Source organism: Hyperoodon ampullatus, assembly GCF_949752795.1.
Source record: "Hyperoodon ampullatus genome assembly, chromosome: 13".
Taxonomy (NCBI): domain Eukaryota; kingdom Metazoa; phylum Chordata; class Mammalia; order Artiodactyla; family Ziphiidae; genus Hyperoodon; species Hyperoodon ampullatus.
The window spans coordinates 34,274,411-34,294,341 of NC_136926.1; the positions used below are offsets into that span (position 1 = coordinate 34,274,411).

The following is a 19,931-nucleotide window of genomic DNA, read 5'->3' on the forward strand; positions in this document are numbered from 1 at the left end:
CCAGGATTCAGTTTGCCCTAAGGACTGTCTCTTTGCTCTTTCCGATGTATCTCATTGGTGCCCTGAAATTTCCATTTTGATTTGATTTTTTGCCTAAAACCCCAGGGATACTGTGGGAGTGCCTTTGGCTGAGGCAGCTGAAGTCGTGGGCAATACTGAACTCTATTTCAATGATCGGGAACACCAATGAGTGTTGGTGAACAGAGGTAGCAGGAAGCGGAATTCAAGTACTCACATTCACTCCTGAAAATAAATAGATGTGTCTGTCACTCTCCTATCCCAGGAACAGCTCCCTAAACTATTTCTGCTGTGCATTGAATAATACATTCACATGCTTGTCCAAGTGAAAAAATGTAAATATGTTGTGAAAAAACACTGTCCTGCGGTTGGAGAGGTGGCTGTAGGTCCAGCCTGGGCACGAGGAGATTCGTGGGTGGACAACTTAGTCATTTAAATTAAACCCTTTAATAGCAGCAGAAGGCTTCTTGTGTAGACCCTGTAGAAACTTTGTAACACCTATGTGCGTTCGGTGATAATCACGTTAAAACCTCACGGAGACTAAAGTTCTTTGCCAGGTTGTGTGTGAAACAAGCATATACATACATACGCCCTCTAGCCATGAGCTAGGTACTCAGATGAAGTCTACAAATCCATGCTCTACCCCCAAGGCCAAAGCTTTTCGTGTTAATCAACCTGCTTTTCTGGGAAGGCTGGAGCTGTCACTTAGACCAGAAGAAGATGATCGTTATACATGCAGCCAGGCGTTGCTTCTCACATGAATGTGTTTAGAAATGATTACCGATGACTTCAGGGTTCACTGAAGGTTGCCCTCGTTTAGGATCGAAGCTTAACCTTTGCTTGTCGATGGGGTCCCTGCCTAGTGGAGAATGCATGTGCAGTCTTCTCACCTCCAGGGGTCCCTGTGTCTGTAAGAGACCTAACATTTATAAGACGTTGTGCCCCCCAGCTAGCCCATCTCCCCTGTCTGCACAAGGCTCAGGGCAGAGATTCCGATGCAGGGCGCCCCTGCCCCTCCTTTCCTCTCCTCCCACCCTGTTCCAGCATTTTCTCTCGCCTGGACTGTTGCTGTAGCCTTCTCACCACTCTCCCTGCTCCCACCCTGGCTCCTTCACTCCAAACCCAGAGTGGTCTTTTATTTATTTATTTATTTATTTATTTATTTATTTTTAAAATTTATTTATTTATTCATTTATTTAATTTTTGGCTGTATTGGGTCTTCGCTGGTGCACGTGGGCTCTCTCTAGTTGCAGTGAGCGGGGGCTACTCTTTGTTGCGGGGCACAGGCTTCTCATTGTGGTGGCTTCTCTTGTTACAGAGCACAGGCTCTAGGCACGCGGGCTTCAGTAGTTGTGGCACACGGGCTTCAGTAGTTGTGACTCGCGGGCTCTAGAGCGCAGGCTCAGTAGTTGTGGCGCACGGGCTTAGTTGCTCCGCGGCATGTGGGATCTTCCCGGACCGGGGCACGAACCCGTGTCCCCTGCATCGGCAGGCAGACTCTCAACCACTGCGCCACCAGGGAAGCCCAGAGCTAAACATTTTTGAACTTAAAAAGCTAAGAGCTTGCTGGAAAAAAATTTAGGTTCTTCAAATGTATTAAGTAAACTAAGAGTGTTTCCTTTGGCTTTTTCAGATTATCTGGGTAAGTGTTGCTTCGGTGAATTAAATAAAACTTTAAGAGACTCAAATAGTTGATGAAGCCTTCCGCTGACACTGCAGTGGTGGGGAGGCTGGCTTTCTCTCTGGAGTGCTGGTGATCGCTGCCCTAGGCTGGCTTTCTCTCTGGAGTGCTGGTGATTGCTGCCCTAGGAGCTTTACACGAGATGATTTTCTGTGAGCCCACCCAGCCCCCACGGGCTGGTGGAAAGCTCTCTCCTCTGGGCGTATGTCTTGTACCCTCGATGCTGTGTTGCTTCACTTCTCAAGCGAACCTGTCAGATTGTACGTTCCTTGAAGCAGGGGACTGTGGCCTTATTTTTTTGGGTCTTGTTTAGTTTTTAAAATCCTAAACACTGAATTGTAGATGGCGCAGTGCTGTTATGAAACCTTTGTCTACATAGCGATGGCAGTTGGTCATCCCTTACAGGTTGACCAGGGTCATTGTGAAAGTAATTTTGAATTGTTATGTTGTCATCATAAGAATTCCAGCTTTCTGCTTCTTCTATACACTTAAAGTCAGGCATCTTCATAGGAGTTGGTATATTGGCTTATAAGGTTTGAACTTATTTGGCCAAAAAGCTTATTTGAATAAAAACAATCAGAATTGTCTCTGCCACTAGTCACAAACGGTGTCTCAATTCCTTATTGTCAAGTTTTCAAAAATATTTTATAATGATCAACCCTGAATTCCACTGTTTTGTGCTTTGAGGAGTGATTGGTTGGTCCACCGCTGCCCCATCAAAGCCTTCTTGGTCTGATAATTTGGTCTAATTTTGAGCTGATGTTAGTTATCCCCATGGCTGCCAGAATGGCGTCTGTGTGATGGGATGAGGTCTCCTTAGCGAGGACCAGCCAGCCTTGCAAGGCCTGACCTCTGTCTGGCTGGTCTCACCACCTCCCATCATTGCCCACACAGCCCTCATGTTTCAGCCACCACTGACCACATGCCCTCATGCAAGGACGTGCACATGAGTTTTCACACCTTTCTGCTTTTCCCTGATTGATCACCTCTGCCCAGAACTTTCTCCAGTCTTCTTTCTTTAAATACAACTCAAGAGGTGACAGGTGTGAAGTGCATTGAGTTGGGAATGAGGAGGAAGGTGGTGTCCTGATCCCCAGCATGAGCAGCTGGACAGATGGACACCTACTGACATGGAGAAGACAGAAGTGGAGTAGATGGGGGGCTGGGAGGGTGGGGGCGGGGGTCAATGCTTTGGATGGAGAAGTGTTCAGTGTTAGGTGCCTCTGAAATACCCAGGGAAGCGAGGAGAGCAGTGGAGTTGTATCTGTGGATCTGAAGCTCAGAGAGGTCAGAGTGAGGAACCTGTATCTTGGATGTGCCGTTGTATTTGAAACCGAGTGAAGGAGCTCTGATTCTAAAGACCTGCAGAGTTTAGAAACAGGATGAGAAGGTGGGTGTGAAGAGCAAATGGAAGTGAGGCAGAGGGAGGAGGAACATCAAGAGTGTGTCAGAAACACGGAGAATTCAGAGATGGGAAGGGACGTCACATGGATGTATTGCCGTATAGGGAGGTGGCCGGTAACCTTAGTAAGATTTACTAGAATAATGGGGAATACTCTGAACGGTGAGTGGGAGGGAGGGCGTGGTGACAGCACAGGGAGGAAATTCCTTCCAGAAACATGGCTGTGAGGAAGAGGAGAGAAGTAGGGCCATCCTGGAGGGGTGGAGGTGGGGGTTGTAGGAGGGTAGAAGGCAAGGTCAAGAGCAGTCGTTTGGGGTGAGAGTGTGTGTGTGTGTGTGTGTGTGTTTAATGGATGATACTGGGGCTTTTTTTAATGCAGATAGAATCCAGTAGAGGGGTCAGGGGATATTACTGTCTTTTTACTTGCTTGATGTTGGTGGTTTTGGTGGATCAGTGGATGGTATCCAGGAGTCACAAGTACTTAAGCTGAGTATATAAAGGTCTACTAGCCTCTCTTCTGTACATTTATGTTTGAAATACAAAAGGGGGGGGGGGAAGCTTGTTTTTTTTTTAAAAAGAATCGTCTTAAGTCTTACAACCCTCTAGGCAGGTAACTGGTGTGAAGGGTTTTTCTTTATGAAGTGCTTTGTTATTCTGTAGGAATCCTGTTTTCTATGTAAAGGACAGAGATTTTTATGGAGCATTTTCCTGCACTAAAGTCCTAGGTCTGTGTCTTTTAATAGAATATCACTGAATTTTCTTATCTGCAAGAGAGGTAGGTACGTAAATTTGAATGCAGAAGCTAATTTAGCAGTCACTTTTTAGGAGATGTTAAATTTAGAGATGCTGCTTCTAAAAGTGGAAAAGATGAGGATAAACTGACATTTTTCTTCTGCAGAGTAAAAAATGAGAGCTGAAAAGGAACAAAGCCTGGAACGCAGGCCAATGACCATTTTTTATAGGTGAAATGAATTGGGAATTGGGAGTGATTTCATTCACACCTGCACAATGCCGCCTCTTAAGCTGACTACCATTTCTTTTGGTAGTCATTTAATAAATACGTCCCTGAGAAGAGGCATAATGAAATACAATTTATGTTTCTTGAAAAGATAAAGGACTCCTCTCGCCATCATCCCAGTACACGTAGTAAATGTCCTTACGCCAGCTTTTAGGGTTTGGAGTTCCTGGGATTCCAGACCTTTTTAAGCCAAGGCTAAGCATAAGCATTTTGTATCGCTTTCCGTTTGTGATTGCAGGTGACGGTGTTACTTCCAGTAACTGAAATGACTGACAGTTATAGGTAGTCCAGAGTGAATCTATCAGAAGAGAAGGGAACATTGGAAAATAGTCATCTGTAGTGAGTTGGAAAGGAAAATGTGCAATTTCAAGTGCCAGGGGTCATCCAAGAAAGCAGGGAATGAGTGTCTTATAAAGAAAAAGCCAAAACAATGTAAATATCATGAAAATCTAATTTTAAAAAATGTTTTGGCATTTGGGTATAAGATTGGAGGTGTACACTTTAGAATTATTAAAGTAATGAGTTAAAGTAAGGACTGTATTTAGATGCTTATGATTTTCATTGTGTGCCATTTAAAAATCATTTTATTGCTTGCTTATATTGGCATGTGGGTAGGGAGGAGGATTATTAAAAAAAAAGTTTTGAAATTGAATTGACCGATTGAGGCTGTCGATACTGTTTACTCATAGGTAAACTTATGCCCTTTCAGATATGTGGAATTAAATATTGATTCTAGTGAGATTCCAGAATTTAAAAGCCTTACATTTTTAAGGTTTCTTACTTTACTATCTCTCAACAGCAAGGGAAGTTTTATTTTATTACAATTAGACAAAAAAACAGCAATGATTTTTATTCCTTGTATTATGCATATAGTGCCGGGGGAAATGATATACCTAGGAAATATTTGACAAGGGCATAGGATTTTATTTGAGTTTTGAGGTTCTGTGATTTATGTGATGTGTGACAGGTAAGGTTTTATACAGTGTATTCATAGGTAGAAAATAATGGTAGGTTATTTTACTGTTTAAGTAGTTGATAGGTGGTTCCTGGGCTATGTCCATTTTGCGTTTTTATTCAGCTTTTGTAGAGCTGGCTCTCTGCCTTTGGGACGACGTATGGAATTAAAGACAAAAGCCAGGTACTGAATGGTTTCATAGTGAAAATCAAAACTGGGATTATTCCTTTACTGATTTTGCTCTTCTATTTCATATACAGTGAATCCCGGGGCTAATGTCATGTTTAGAAAGATTTTTATCTTAACACGTATTTAACCACATTTTCAAGTTTAGAGTGCACTGATGTGAGATGTATAATACCACAACGACTTTTGTGTAAAAAGTCCTTAGGTTTAAAAAGTAGTAAGGAAATTGGGAGAACATGGTGAAAGAGGCAGCAGGTTTGTCAGCTTAACCGGAAAGAAGATCTCAAGTTTCCAGCCTTTCACTGCCCCCTGCACCACCCCTAGCCCGTCCCCTACCCCCACCTCACTTAGTCATCACTGATTTCTAGTCCGAACCCCTTGTTTTATGGAAGAGGAAGTGGGAGAGTAAAAAAAAAAAATTAGTCACCCAAGACCATACATGGCAACTTATTTGCTGCTGATTATTTTCTTGTATTGTATCTATAAAGATTATACATAGATTTTAAAGTGACTTTTTAATTTTGAGATATGATTCTGGTTTTCTGCTTCTGTGACAGTTTTGACATCTAATTACTAAGTTATAGCCATTATCTGCTGAAACACAGATAATAACAACAGAGAACCCTAAGTAGGATATTCATAGAAGATAGAAAATATTGAAGGTATTCAGATTTCTTCAATAATATGATTTATATGCTAGAACTGTCCTGTCTAGGAAAAGCTAAGCATCTTCTTAAAATATGCTTTTTCTAATAGTCATTTATGTTTTACTTTGTAAATTCATGACCTAGTGGCTTTTAGGTTACTCTTTTATAGAGATTCTCTAAACCACCTGAACATTTTCTTTTTTGTGTTTCTGGAAGACCTTTACAACTACTGATAAAAGCATTAGACTGTGAACAGAACAATAGTGTCTATTACCTTGAGAGATTTGATTTTGAAAGTTGTAACTGAGTTACGTTTTCTATTTCTAAAGAGTAGAAATATCTACTCTTTACCCACCCTTAAGAGAGATCTTACAGTGGTTAAAAACTATAAGGAAGAGTTATTACACTTTTAAATGCATAGTTATATAATAAATGGGGTTGATTTTATTTAGTCATTCATTAAATTATTATTGAAATACCCACTATGTTCTAGTTTTCAGATATAAACAAACATGATTTCCCCCCTTGAGTATATGGGAAGGAGGTTGAGAGATGGTGAATAATAATAAAATTTGATGCATTATGGGAAGGAAACAATAAGGCACAATTAGGATAACTGTGCAACAAGGGAAAGCCTCTCTCAGCCAACACTTGGGAATGAGGAGTCAGGCACTTGAAGAGCAGAGGAAAAAATGTTCTCAGCAAACAGAACAGTGTGTCTAGAAAACTCTGAAGCAGAACAAAGCTCTGATGTGGTTTACACACTGGCCGGAGACCACGTGGCTGGATCTCAGGTGGACGGCTGGATGGGCATGCCGCTGGGTGTCGATAGGATGCTGAGGCCTCAGCTTAGCCTTGAAGGCCATGGGAATTAAGAGTTTTGATATTAACTTCAAGCACATTGGGAAGTTATTAAAGGATTTTCTGTGGTGAGTGATGTGCCTGGATTTATGTTTTATGAAGGTCAACAGAATAGAGGTGGATAGGAATCGAGGCAGTGAATAGGGAGTTACTGAAGGAGTTCAGGGAAGAAATGACGGCTGGCCTAGTGGCTGGGGACCAATGCAAGATATGTTTTGGAAAGATATATTTTAGTATACATTTATATATATATATATATATATAATATATATATATTTGCAAAATTAAATATTTTGCAAAACTTTCTGTTGTATATTAATAAGGAAGACAAGGGAAAGGAAAATGTCAGGGGGTGACTTCCGGAATTCTAGCTTGAAGGAATGGCATTGCCACTTATTGAGGTGGGGAAGATGAGGAGGGGAGAGAAATCAGCAGGTGCCTGTGAGGTGTCAGTGAGGAGTGTCCAGTGCGCAGTTGGACACTAGTCTGAAAGCTCAGGACAGAGGTTTGGACCAGAGATGTGAATATGCGAGCCGTTGGCATGTGGGAAGTATTTAAAGCGCTGGGAATAAAATACAGAGAAGAGAAGAGGACCTAGAAGTGAGTTTTCTTGGACATTCCCACATTTAGAGGTTGGATAAGGAGTAACCTGTAACAGTGAATGCAAAGGAGTCGCCAGAGAGATAGGAGGAAAGCAGGAGAGTGTGGGGTGTTCTGAATCATGTTGACAAGGAAAGTCTCATCACCTGAGTTGGGGCTGCTATGAGGTCAAATGAGACAAAGACAGGCAAGAGTGGATTATCCTCCGGAGTGGCCACAAGAGCAACCCCGATGGAATCAGGCTGGAGTGGTGGCAGAGAAAGAGGAAATGAGGAAGTGAGACAGGGTCGACAAGACTTTTGAGAAGTTATGAGTAGAGAGCAGGGAAATATGGTAGTAGCTGCCAGAGGATGTGAGATCAAGAGAAGGCTACTTTGTTTTGGTAAGATGGGAGCCACTCAAGTCTGTGTTTGGGTAGAATTTTAATCTGTAGAATGTGTATTAGGTTCGGTGTGGGCTGGTTTACCGAGGTGCAAAGAAGACAGAAGGATTCTGCCTTGTGTGACCATCCAGAGCAGGTGGGCTGCCCTCCATGAGGTCATCTCGGGGCCCCGGCTGAGGGGGGCGGCTCTGGCATCCTCCTCAACTTGGGGCTTCCATGATCAGGTCTGTAGTAATGACATCAGTCAGTATTTTCCAGACAATGGGAAAGGGAAATCTGGGGCAAGTGGCTTTCTTTTTATGAAGATGACCTAAATATTGAATACATTTTCTCCATCGTATCATGGGTCCCAACTTAATCACATGGCCCCAACTCACTGTGGTCTCCAACTGGGTGGAGACGTGCCAGCTGAAACTGAAAGTTTGACTACTAAAAGAAAGATGGAAAAAATAGATTCTGGAGAGAGTCTATTTCAGCCACAGACTCTGGGCTCCTTGAAGGTAGGTAGGGTGTAGGGGGTTACAACATATTTATCTCTGCCTCTAAACCAGGAGCAGTGCTTGACTTATATTTGGTACTCAGTAAGGGTTGGGTGAGTTGAACTGATTATTAAAATTAATCCTCCCCCTCCTAAAAGGTAGAATTCAGCCATAGGCTCTGAATTATACAATCACCACCTCTCCCTCCTCCTCCAATGTTTTTTCTGTAGACTTGACACTTTGCAGTATAAGCATAAAAATGCAAATATCATATTTGCCTTCAAGATTTGCTTGAAAATCTAAAATGTAAGGAGGAAAGAGAAAATGTTTTAGTTTTATGTAGATCCCTATCTGGCTTTGCATTTGGACTTGATATTTACATTTACATTGGGTAACTGAGCACATGCCAGGTTGACAGGTCTTTTATTCAACAGACAGAACAGCTGGTGATTGTAAAAAGTAACCTTAAACGGAAAGCACAGATACCACATTTAGTTTATAAGATAGATTGGTATTTGTAATGTTTCTCTCTTCAAATTATTAAGCATCTTCCAATGTGTATTGTGAAAATAGGAACTAACTGGTAGTTTTACTATGGATTTTATTTTTCATAAAAATTCTACTCATACTAACGGGTGTATCATTTGCTTAAAGTATTACACTAGCCCTTTGCTCATGGTATTTTTACCATAGAATTAGGAAGGGAAATTATGTGATTATCTGAGATATTCATTTTTGAGATATTTACCACATAGCTAAGATGAGAAATTACTTAAAATGACATGGTGACCATTGGTATAGCAGCTCTCTTGCTGCTTAGAGCAAAAAATGGCTTTAATTGTAGCAGCATGTCTATTAGTAGTAGGAAGAAGTAACAGCAAGAAATAGGTTCTTGGGCTTCCCTGGTAGTGCAGTGGTTGAGAGTCTGCCTGCCAATGCAGGGGATGCGGGTTCGTGCCCCGGTCTGGGATCCCACATGCCGCGGAGCACCTGGGCCCGTGAGCCATGGCCACTGAGCCTGCGTGTCTGGAGTCTGTGCTCCGCAACGGGAGAGGCCACAGCAGTGAGAGGCCCGCGTACCGCAAAAAAAAAAAAAAAAAAAAAAAGAAAAGAAATAGGTTCTTTAGATGTGATCATGTTCAATGCTCTCATTTGGCAGATATGGAAACTGAGGCACAAAATACTTATGTCTTGACGAGTAAATCATAAGGAGATGGCAGTTATATTTTAGGACATCCTTTTTAGGATGTAAGAGCAGATTATCCTATGTCAGGATCTGTTGCTTGAGTTCATGATGGGATATGAGATGGACAGACTTCTTCAACACTCACGGGAAATAGGAGGGAACCAGGAAGAAGCCTTTGAGAGTGAACTTGTGAGGAGCGGGAGCGGTGATGCTACCTGGCTTCCCTCCGCTGTGGCCAGGGCTGGTCCAGTGCGGGACAGGTTCCTCAACACCGAAGAAGCCGCTGATGTACTGTGGTTGCTCGTTCAAAAGGGAATAACAGGGACTTCCCTGGTGGCGCAGTGGTTAAGAATCCACCTGCCAATGCAGGGGACATGGGTTCAAGCCCTGGTCTGGGAAGATCCCACATGCCGCAGAGCAACTAAGCCCGTGCGCCACAACTACTGAGCCTGCTCTCTAGAGCCCGTGCTCCACAACTACTAAGCCTGCGCTCTAGAGCCTGTGAGCCACAACTACTGAAGCCCACACACCTAGAGCCTGTGCTCTGCAACAAGAGAAGCCACCGCAATGAGAAGCCCGCGCACCGCGACGAAGGATGGCCCCCGCTCACTGCAAGTAGAGAAAGCCGTGTGCAGCAACGAACACCCAATGCAGCCAAAAATAAATAAATAAGTAAATTTATTTAAGAAGAAAAGGGAATAACAGTTACTGGAAAATCACAGAGGGGAAGGGTGTTTGTTCACAGAAGAATGGATGGATTCACGGGTGTGGAAGGGCAGAGTGGGGCCCCTGGGAAGGGGAAAGGGAATGAGAAAGTGCATCCGCTTCCATTACTAGATCATCCTTGTCAGAGATTAAAATGTATCTCCAGCTGATTCAGAAAATTCATTTTTCTGAAATTAAATGTATCTAAGTGGGCCTCCCTGGTGGCGCAGTGGTTGAGAGTCCGCCTGCCGATGCAGGGGATACGGGTTCGTGCCCCGGTCTGGGAGGATCCCATATGCCGCGGAGCGGCTGGGCCCGTGAGCCATGGCCGCTGAGCCTGCGCATCCGGAGCCTGTGCTCCGCAACGGGAGAGACCACAGCGGTGAGAGGCCCGCGTACCGCAAAAAAAAAAAAAAAAAAAAAAAAAAAAAAAAAAAAAAAAAAAAAATGTATCTAAGTTAGGTAATTATTATGACGGTAATGTCGTTTCATGGTCATCTGTGGCAAAAATCTAATAGGAATAAAGCCCGTGATCGTTCCAAATCAGCATTTACTACTAAACGTTCCTTTTGAGACGTCGACGGGCACCCGTCCTTGTGGTGAATTGGACAAGGCTGCTGTTAGGTGTGTGTGGTGGGCTCGTGTTTTGGTTCTTAGCGTTTCTCCATCTTTCCTGTGCTGGTTCCCTTCAGCTGTTCACTGTAACCTCCTGCCTTTCTTGCCTGCCTGGGGGAGGTCATGGCACTGAGTGATGGGCCCTTCCTGCTTTCTGCTTGCAGAACAATCGACCATGACAACCGAATCGGGATCAGAGTTGGAATCGAAGCCGGAGCAGGAGGCCGAGCCCCAGGAGGGTCACGTGGGGGCACAGCTGGGGGCACAGCCAGCAGCCGAGCCGGGCACTGAAGAGCAGCCCCAGGCACTAGAGCAGTTGGAGGAGGCGGCAGCACACAGCACGCCCGTGAGGAAGGAGGTGAGCCTGGACCACCCCGCACTTGTGAGCATCCCCCCACCCCAAAACCCATGAAAGAATGTTTGCTGAGCTTTTCCAGGCTCTGCTCTGATCTTGGCCTCTTAGCACTAGAGGGAACCACCAGGGGTCATCTGCTTGGCCCCTTCTGGTCCTGGGCAGATGGAAAGTTAGGCTATTTTAAGGCTTTCAGTGAATGACATTCCACAGCCTTGCTTGGTGACGCCTTCCTTTGATGAAAGCATTTGAACTCACACTGAAATCTGGACTGCCCGTCAAGTGGTTTTTGTCTGGGTTTACAGGGAGGCTAGACACTACTCTGGCAGCTCTAATTATGCGCCCGGTTGTTTATTTAAGCCTTGGGTTCAGAGCTCTTGTGATTTTTCCCTGGGGCCACTCTGACCCTAAGGTTGCCAACTGCTCATAGTGGGTGTTCGTGCCTCTTTCCCTCTCCCATGGACATGTCTGTTTTCAGCTCTGTTACCTAAACATGTTTAAGTTGTCATGGATATGTGATTATTCCTTTTAAAAGCTTTCCTACAAAATATAAAGCACGATTTATACCCGGGTCTTGAATGAATCCGTGTTTAAATTTCTTTGGCTTGAAACTTCAAACCTGGAATGAGCATGTTTTAGGGTCCCGACTCATGGGTTAAGGAAATCTGGGAGCCCCTACACATGGTTGACCTCTTATAGGTTGGAAGTATTTGTGTCAAGCCAGAAATTCTAGAAGATGTTAAGAGATATGAAGGAAGCATCATGTCTTTGGAAAACACAACACATTGGTATAGCCTTAAACCACTATGTATTTACAGCCTGATTATTTTCTTTCTTTTCCCATGGTATTTAAGTTCCGCTTTTAACTGGTATAAAGAGTAATGTTTATTTTCATGCTCTGTAAATAGACGCTCTGTCTGATCTCAGACATTTTGTGCAGGGAGCTGGGGGTTATCCTTCAACTTGTCAAACAGCATCAAAGGAGCAGGTGTTGTCATCATGGTTTTCCTTTATCTTTTCTTTTTGTGGAGGCGTGATGGTGGTAGTGTTTTGTTTGTTAATTTTCAGATCTTGAGAATTTTAAAATTACTAGACTGGATTTTTCTGTCTTCTTTCCTCTTAACTCTGAAATGAAATAAACGTGAAAGTGGGGGAAATTGGAGAGAAGGAAGAGTTTCCATACCCAGACACGATTAGACATGTGTATTTAATAAATGGATTGACTTTCTGTAGTCAGACGTTTGAAACTAAAGAGGAGTGATTCGAAGCCACCGGAGGGAAGGGTGACTGCGGCAGAGTCACGTGACTGTAGCCCTGCCTCCCCCCTGGTTATCTCAGTGGTCTCAGAACTCTTTCGAGTCTTCTGGACCTCAGCTTACTCATTTACAGAACGAAGAGATCAGAAAAGATAATTTTCTAAGATTCTTCCACTCTCAGATTCTCTGATTCACATCGGGTGCCCAGTTATGTTCGAGGTAGAATGAAGTGTGCTTTGGTATCTCGTGATGATTAAAGCGTGGGCTTTGGCTGGATCTGAATTCCAGTTGACTAGTTTGGTGACCTTGAGAAAGCTGCAACTGTCATATGGTCTTACTCTCCAGCCCATGAAGTTTCGCCACCAGGGTGGTGGCATATTCATGAGAGAGGAAATTTTGTGCTTATGTAAGGGGCCCAAACTGAGTTTCAGAACATATCTTCCTTTGGACTTTCAGAGTGTATTTGCAGACCATGGAAGCTGTGGTCATTTAATACATAGAAAAAGGGCAGAAAAAGAGTTGTTGGAGAGGCGTGCACAGGGAGACTGCCAAGGGGACTGACTGAGGGGAGGATTTTATTGTTCATAGGCTGTCCTCTGCAGTTCTGAGTCTAGCTTGGACTGGACTGTTGTGATTTGAAAGCAGATTAAAGCTTTTGGACAGATTTGATCTGTTCTTATACCAGCTCATTACAGTGAAGGGGGAAGCAGACTTAAGGGATTACTTTGTAGTGAATTTCAGTGCTGCTGGCTTCACTGAATTGAGTTAGAGCTAAATCAGATATTTTAACAGTTGTAAAATTACTGAGAAGATTAATACTTGAAGCTATGTAGGCCTTACAATTTATCAGATACCTGGTATGTTTATGGGACAGTTATGGGTCATGGGATAAAGGAGGATCCAGTGAATGAAAGAAGCAGAATACTTTAGGTTAAATCTTAGATGCTTTCTTTGTTTTTAAGGCTTATACTACCCAGTGCCTTTTCTTTTTTTCCAACTGAAGTATAAATGCTGTGTTAGTTTCAGGTGTACAACAAAGTGATTCACTTATACATATATATACATATTCCTTTTCTGATTCTTTTCCATTATAGGTTACTATAGATAATAGAGTTCCCTGTGCTATACAGTAGGTCCTTGTTTATCTGTTTTATATATAGTAGTGTCTATTCGTTAATCCCAAATTCCTAATCTATCCTTCTACCACCCTTTCCCCTCCAGTAACCATAAGTCTTCCCACTATGTCTGTGAAAGCCAATGCCTTTTTAAAAAGTCAGGAGCCCATTTTTGTACCCTCCTTTGCTTAGTGGAATCTTGATGGCATTTGCTAAGAACTTAGCACTGCTAATGTAAATCCTTGAGTCAAACTGAAATAAGGCCCTATGGGTACATTTAAACTGCAGAAGTTATTTAAGTGTGACTGTTAGCATTATAAGCATTTGTATATGTATATCCATTCCTAATATCCTAATTCAGACATCCCTCATCCTTTAGGAAATAGGAAAGCCTGTTATTGCCTGAGCAATGCAATATTTATTTCCTGTCTTGCAATGAAAACTGTCCATTGTTTGCTCTTCACAGGTCACTGACAAGGACCAGGAGTTTGCTGCCGGACCTGCCAAACAGCCCGAATATCAGCAATTTGAAGACGATAAACTTTCTCAGAAATCATCGAGCAGCAAACTATCTCGATCTCCATTAAAGATTGTCAAAAAGCCTAAAAGCATGCAGAGCAAAGTGATACTTCTGGATGGATCAGAATATACCTGCGATGTAGAGGTAAATGTATATTTTAAAACTTTTTTTTGTCCCAGATATTGAGAGCTAGGAAATATTGGTGTAAAGCATACAAGATGCCTCTTTGTTTTTCCAGAACTCTGGAAAATTACTCAGACCCAGTTTCTAAACACAAAATTATTTCCGAAGTCTCCACAGAGGATCAAATTACTGAAAATACTTATAAAGTCCCCAAAATGTTACAATCAAGAGAAAAATGTGGTCTTCTTTAAAAAAAAAAAAAGAAAGAAAGAAAAAAAAAAGAAATCTCTAATACTTTCCATGGTAGGAAAAACGTTTTGGAGGCCTTAAAAATCAAGTGTTCTTTAATATCCTGGCTATGAGCTAACATTGAAATGGATTTTACCTTTTCTGTTTGCGTAACTTACGGCCAAGTTGTTAATTGGTAGAAACTTGTGGATTTCTGTATACAGGAGCGGTAGGATGATTTGAACTGTGAATGTCCTTCTCTTGCTTGGAGAACGGGTAGTTTTTAAAATGGACGTGGTGGTGGGCATTGCAGCTCGAGTGTAAAGGGGTGTGCTCCTCTGTGGTTTTTTTGTAAAGAAAACAATTCTTCTGAGAGAAGGGGTAGGTGAATGACTTTTGTCAGAGATGTTTGGCCAGACCGGGTTAACAAGTGAGAGCGACACAGGCTGTTGAGAGTGGCGGCGATGGATGGTTGTTGAGCTCCCGGGTATCACGAGGACACAGGCCGGGCGTGAACTCTGGCCGGAGAATCAGGTCTGCCCCGTCCACCACCTCCCGCGTCTTTTCCCCCCAGCTGGGAGGGAGCAGCAGCTTGCTCTTTTTGTAAGTTGATTCCATTTCAGATTGAATATTTTCATTCAGAGAGCTACTCTCCCACCTCTATCCTCTTGCCCTTGGTCCTACATGGGCACCGCACATCCCTCTGTGCCAGCCCCACCCACCACATGCTTCCACTGGTCCCCTCTTCTGCCCCAGGGTGCTGAGAATCTGCTGGCTCCGCAGCCAGCGTTCATCTGTGTGTGGCCATGCATTTCCGTTTCTCTTTTCTCAAGACACAGCCAGCAGCAAGCCCACCTGATCCCCCATCGTCCGCGTTCAGTTGTCTCCTCTTTCTCTGCCAACAGCCCCCGTCTCATTCCTTATAGTTTGCATAATGCACTCATGCACCAGTGCTTTTCTTGGAACAGAAGATTCAAATCCATTTCATGCTGACAACATCATTTGGGTGGGGGGCGGTTATCAAATTATTACAGATTGCAGGGATGTAGAAAAAAAGTTTTAGATAAACTCTTAGATCAAAAGAGATTCGGTCTACCATATATTAATTGAGAGAATTTTTGTTATCCTATAACATGACAAATATTAGTGGGTTACTACAGGGAATAAAACGTATGTTCTAAGGTTTGCAATGCACAGGTCCATTTCTTTCATTTCGCTGGCTCTGATTTTGGCTAATTTCTTAGCCCAGAGTGTTCGATTATTGATTTAGATGTTTATTCTGGAAATGAGAAGATCCGATAATATACTTTTACCTGGCTTTTACTATGAAGCTTAAAGCACTTCTGTAACCTTTAGCGAGGTTGCATTTTTCCAGTGTGGATCTCCCTTCTGGAAAAATTCATCGAAGTCAAGAGGAGCTTTTTTCCTTAACTTGGAGGCAAGTCTTTCTACTGATTGTATCTATGTAATGGGATAAATAGGGTTCCCTGGCAGTCCTCTAGTCACGACTACCAGAGTTTTCTAAATAACAGTCTAGAAGAAAGTTGATAGTGTTTCCTGTAGGGAGAATAAATGCCTCAGGGCTGACCCCAGTGCACGTCATGCTGATCCTTTTGCTAAATTTATTTTATATCCCGTGCTTCAAATTCATTCCAGCTAATCTGTGTTTTTCAGTACAGCGTTTTTGGTTTGTAATTAACTCTGGGTACCATTCAGTGTTACTTTTAATGTCACTGTGAAGATTGTGAGTGGCATGGCAAGGTTGGTGAGCTATTTTCTTTTATAATAGGGTATTTTTATGAATTGGTCAGATTCTTAAGAGTAACTTTTTTTCTGGGACACACAAATCCTTGTCAGCAGAATATTCTCAGTGTCACAACAGAAGAAGGTGTGGCCGCTACTGACATCCTGACAGCCATGGAGAAGATGGAGAAACATGGAGATGCTAAAGTGAAATGGGTTTGTGTGTCACCTACTAGCTGGATAAGAAAAATGGGTCGTGAATCGGTGACGTGGTTCTCAAGGTGGCGATGAGATGCTAGTTGAAAAAGCAGATTCAAAATGCTGGACTTCCCTGGTGGCGCAGTGGTTAAGAATCCGCCTGCCAATTCAGGGGACACGGGTTCAATCCCTGGGCCGGGAAGATCCCACATGCTGTGGAGCAACTAAGCCTGTGCGCCACAACTACTGAGCCTGCGCTCTAGAGCCCACGAGCCACAACTGTTGAGCCCGCGTGCCACAACTACTGAAGCCCGTGCGCCTAGAGCCCGTGCTCCGCAACCAGAGAAGCCACTGCAATGAGAAGCTGGCACACCACAATGAAGAGTAGCCCCCGCTCGCTGCAACTAGAGAAAACCCGCACGTAGCAACGAAGACCCAACGCACCAAACAAAATGAAACGAAACAAAAACAAAATACCTCTGCTTTTAGATACAAACTATGAAAAGTAAAGCTCTGCTGGCGAGGTACACGGGGTCTAGCAGGTAAACAGAGGTTGAAAAACATTGTCCTAGAGAAGGTGTCCCTCAGCCTTTACTCTCCTCAAAACTGAGTTGTTAACTGAATCTTGGATGAAGGCACAGCACACACGCAAAAACAGCTGGACAAGTTTTTTAAGTGATAAGGGCTTTAGAAGTAAGGAACAGCCCATGTGTCAGAATCCAGGTTTCTTAAATGGATGGTGTGGACACTAAAGCAAAGTAGCAAGATAACATTTAGCAGGAGGGGAGGTAAAACTTCTCTCTGTTTTTAAAGATCAAGTGCAAAACAGAAATAGGTTTAGAGGAAGGGCCAGGCAGACTTAGTAACAGTTCGGGTGAAACTCATCTTTGGGTTTAAGGTGATTACACACCCAGCAGGAACCAGCAGTGCAGTGTGGCTGTCAGGAATGTTCTGGAAATCACAGGCTGTCTCCAGGGAGTGTAGTGTCTAGTTTGTGGAAGGCAGTGAGTCGTCCCCCGTTCCCCTGCTGGGAGGTCCCATTTGTGTAATTCACACATGATACACATGCTCCAGAGCCGCCAGACTGGGGAGTGATTTCAAGGAACTTCTTAAATCTTCTGAACCTCATTTTCCTCACCAGGAAAATAGGGGTGAAATAAGACATTATTGAGAAGATGAAAGCAGATAACTGATTTACACTCTCTGGGATGTAGCAGATTCTTGATAAATGGTACCAGTTTAACAATGATAATAGCAGTGAACTCCGACTTAAGCTTATTCAGCAGAGAATTACAGGATGGTGAGTAGTTTGAAACCTTCCCATGCGAAATGATTCAAGAAAGAATGTGTTGAAGATGGAAAAAGGGTTAGGAGGAGACAGGACAGCTACTTCCAGTTACTTGGAAGGGTTGTCATTGAATGTCATAACATTTTTTAACGTATAGGAAGTAAAACTTAGGAAGAAGTTACAGGAAGTCAGATTTTAAATAAGCAGAAAAAGAATGTTTTAAAGTGGTCACTGTCAACCTCGTGATGATGTGTGCTCTGCTGTTGGGATTCCAGCAGAAAGCACAGGTGCATCTCTGGTAACCAGCGGCTCCTGGGTGTAATCTCAGACCCAGTGGCTTCTCGTGCCCCTTCCTGCTCTAAGATCCCGGAGAGAAGAGGCACCAAGCTCTGAACGAAGAAGCAGGATGGCCTCCACGACCCCTGCCCCCAACACGTGCGGTTGTGAATTACGAACAGGATGCAGGAGACAATAACAGGCATAACGTTTGTTGCATTGAATAAGGCATCAAAAAAGGCATTTTATTTTAATGAGCTCTCTATGCCTAGCAGTTATTCCCCTGTGGCTTATTCTATGCCTTCATTATAGTTCTCTTGCATTTTGAAAGCACAAGGTAGCATTTCCCCTTGCCCAGCAGTGCTACAGCGGTAGAAAGCCAGGACCCTGAAAAGCAAGACACAAGAAGCAGTTGCTTTCTGAGAGCAGTGACTGGACACTGATTAAGTCTGCAATTCCCGCCCCCGGTGTTCTGATGGGAGGACCTTACCGATTACACTGGAGTTTTCGAATTTCCCTCTAGCAATAGGCTTAGATCATTGTGGCATTCAGTGTTTTTCCATTTGAGAGATGTTTTTCCTCAGTAATTTTTTTTCAAACTCTTAGTCTTGATTATCTAAAATATAAAAAGATCTTATAGGACTTTCCTGGTGGCACAGTGGTTAAGAATCCGCCTGCCAATGCAGGGGACACGGGTTCGAGCCCTGGTCCAGGAAGATCGCACATGCCTCGGAGCAACTAAGCCCATGCACCACAACTACTGAGCCTGCGCCCTAGAGCCCGTGAGCCACAATTACTGAAACCCGCGTGCCACAACTACTGAAGCCCGTGAGCCTAGAGCCCGTACTCCGCAACAAGAGAGGCCACCGCAATGAGAGAAGCCCGCACACCACAACAAAGAGTAGCCCCTACTTGCCTCAAACTTAGAGAAAGCCCGTGCACAGCAATGAAGACCCAACGCAGCCAAAAATAAATAAAATTAATTAATTAAAAAAAGAAAAAGGATCTTACTATGAGTAAAATACAAGAAAGGGTCTTAACAGTAAGTAATTTGATATACACGTTTGGGCAATGTTTGTAGGCTACCGGATTGTCACATACGCCAGCATAATCGCTAATACTGCTGTTCCCTTCTTGTCATTTTACTGGACCATTAGAAAATGCAGGCTACTTCCTATGGCCAGTTTGTCCTCATCGTTGCTGTTCATTTCTTGAACTTGAATTTTAAAAGAGAAAATAAAAGTACCCCCTTCACAGCAGGAAGCAGTGCTTATCATGTTTATTTCAATCCCATTACTTCTGGGTTCCTGGACTCATCTGAGTCTGATTAGAGTAGATGAATTTCCTGATGACCATCCAGTTAGAAATGTTTCATTTGTGTCTAGTCTGATATGCTTTTAGGAAACTAAGTCAGACAGGATTTGAAATTTGAGTCCATATTTCCTAATATAGGTGTGCTGCTGCACATAGAAACATCTTAAGCCATTTTGAGGTGTAGTTTGGTTTGTTCTCCACAAGAAACCTGACCAGTGGAGGAGGCTTGAGCATAACTGCAAAAGAGACGGAAGGTGGGCCAGGTGTTTCTCACAAGGCTGCACCGTGTTTCTCTGTGCGCGGGGACCTGGGCTCTCTCTCCTGAGCCCCGCACGTTGCTGTTAAATAGTGAGCGAGACTCAGTGCTTCTGAGTCCCAGGTAACCCCACGCGGGCCTGGAACTCCAGGGGAAGTACCAGTGACTCAGCCACGCTGGAGAGACCCTTGCACCCTTTTAGACTGGGGCAAATCTAAAAGCTACTCAAGTGCAGCAGTAAAACCTTAAAAGCCTGTCCCACCCCCTCCCTCAGGTTTGGCTGTGTCCAGAGGCCTGCTGGTTGATGGGCTCCATGACTGAGTACCATTCAGATCCTGCCGGAATCGGAGAAACAGTGGCGTTCACTCCAAAAAGCACTTCTTGATACCACCCAGAGATGCTTCCAAGGGGCCAGAGAGGAGAAGGGAATTTATTGCACTCCATCCCCTAAATGTGCTTTTGTCACCTTTTGACTACTGGTCAGGAAGGGAGTGTTTTAAAAATCTCTAAATGCTCTGTCTTGCCCG

The 19,931-nt window shown here is 43.5% G+C and overlaps 1 protein-coding gene across 15 annotated transcripts in view; it reads left to right on the plus strand.

Moving 5' to 3' along the window:
• Positions 1 to 10,904: 10,904 nt before the first annotated feature.
• Positions 10,905 to 19,931, plus strand: part of EPB41L3 (erythrocyte membrane protein band 4.1 like 3) — a gene marked incomplete at both ends in the record, with an annotated part of 86,187 nt that continues 77,160 nt past the window's right edge. For 12 of the 15 annotated variants that reach the window (XM_079717206.1, XM_079717214.1, XM_079717217.1 and 9 more), the window contains 2 exons: positions 10,911 to 11,093; positions 13,925 to 14,122. In XM_079717206.1, coding sequence (XP_079573332.1) covers positions 10,911 to 11,093; positions 13,925 to 14,122 — 381 coding nt within the window. Of the gene's footprint in view, positions 11,094 to 13,924; positions 14,123 to 19,931 lie in introns of those variants that run through there. The other 3 variants (XM_079717211.1, XM_079717210.1, XM_079717212.1) reach the window with 2 other exon arrangements.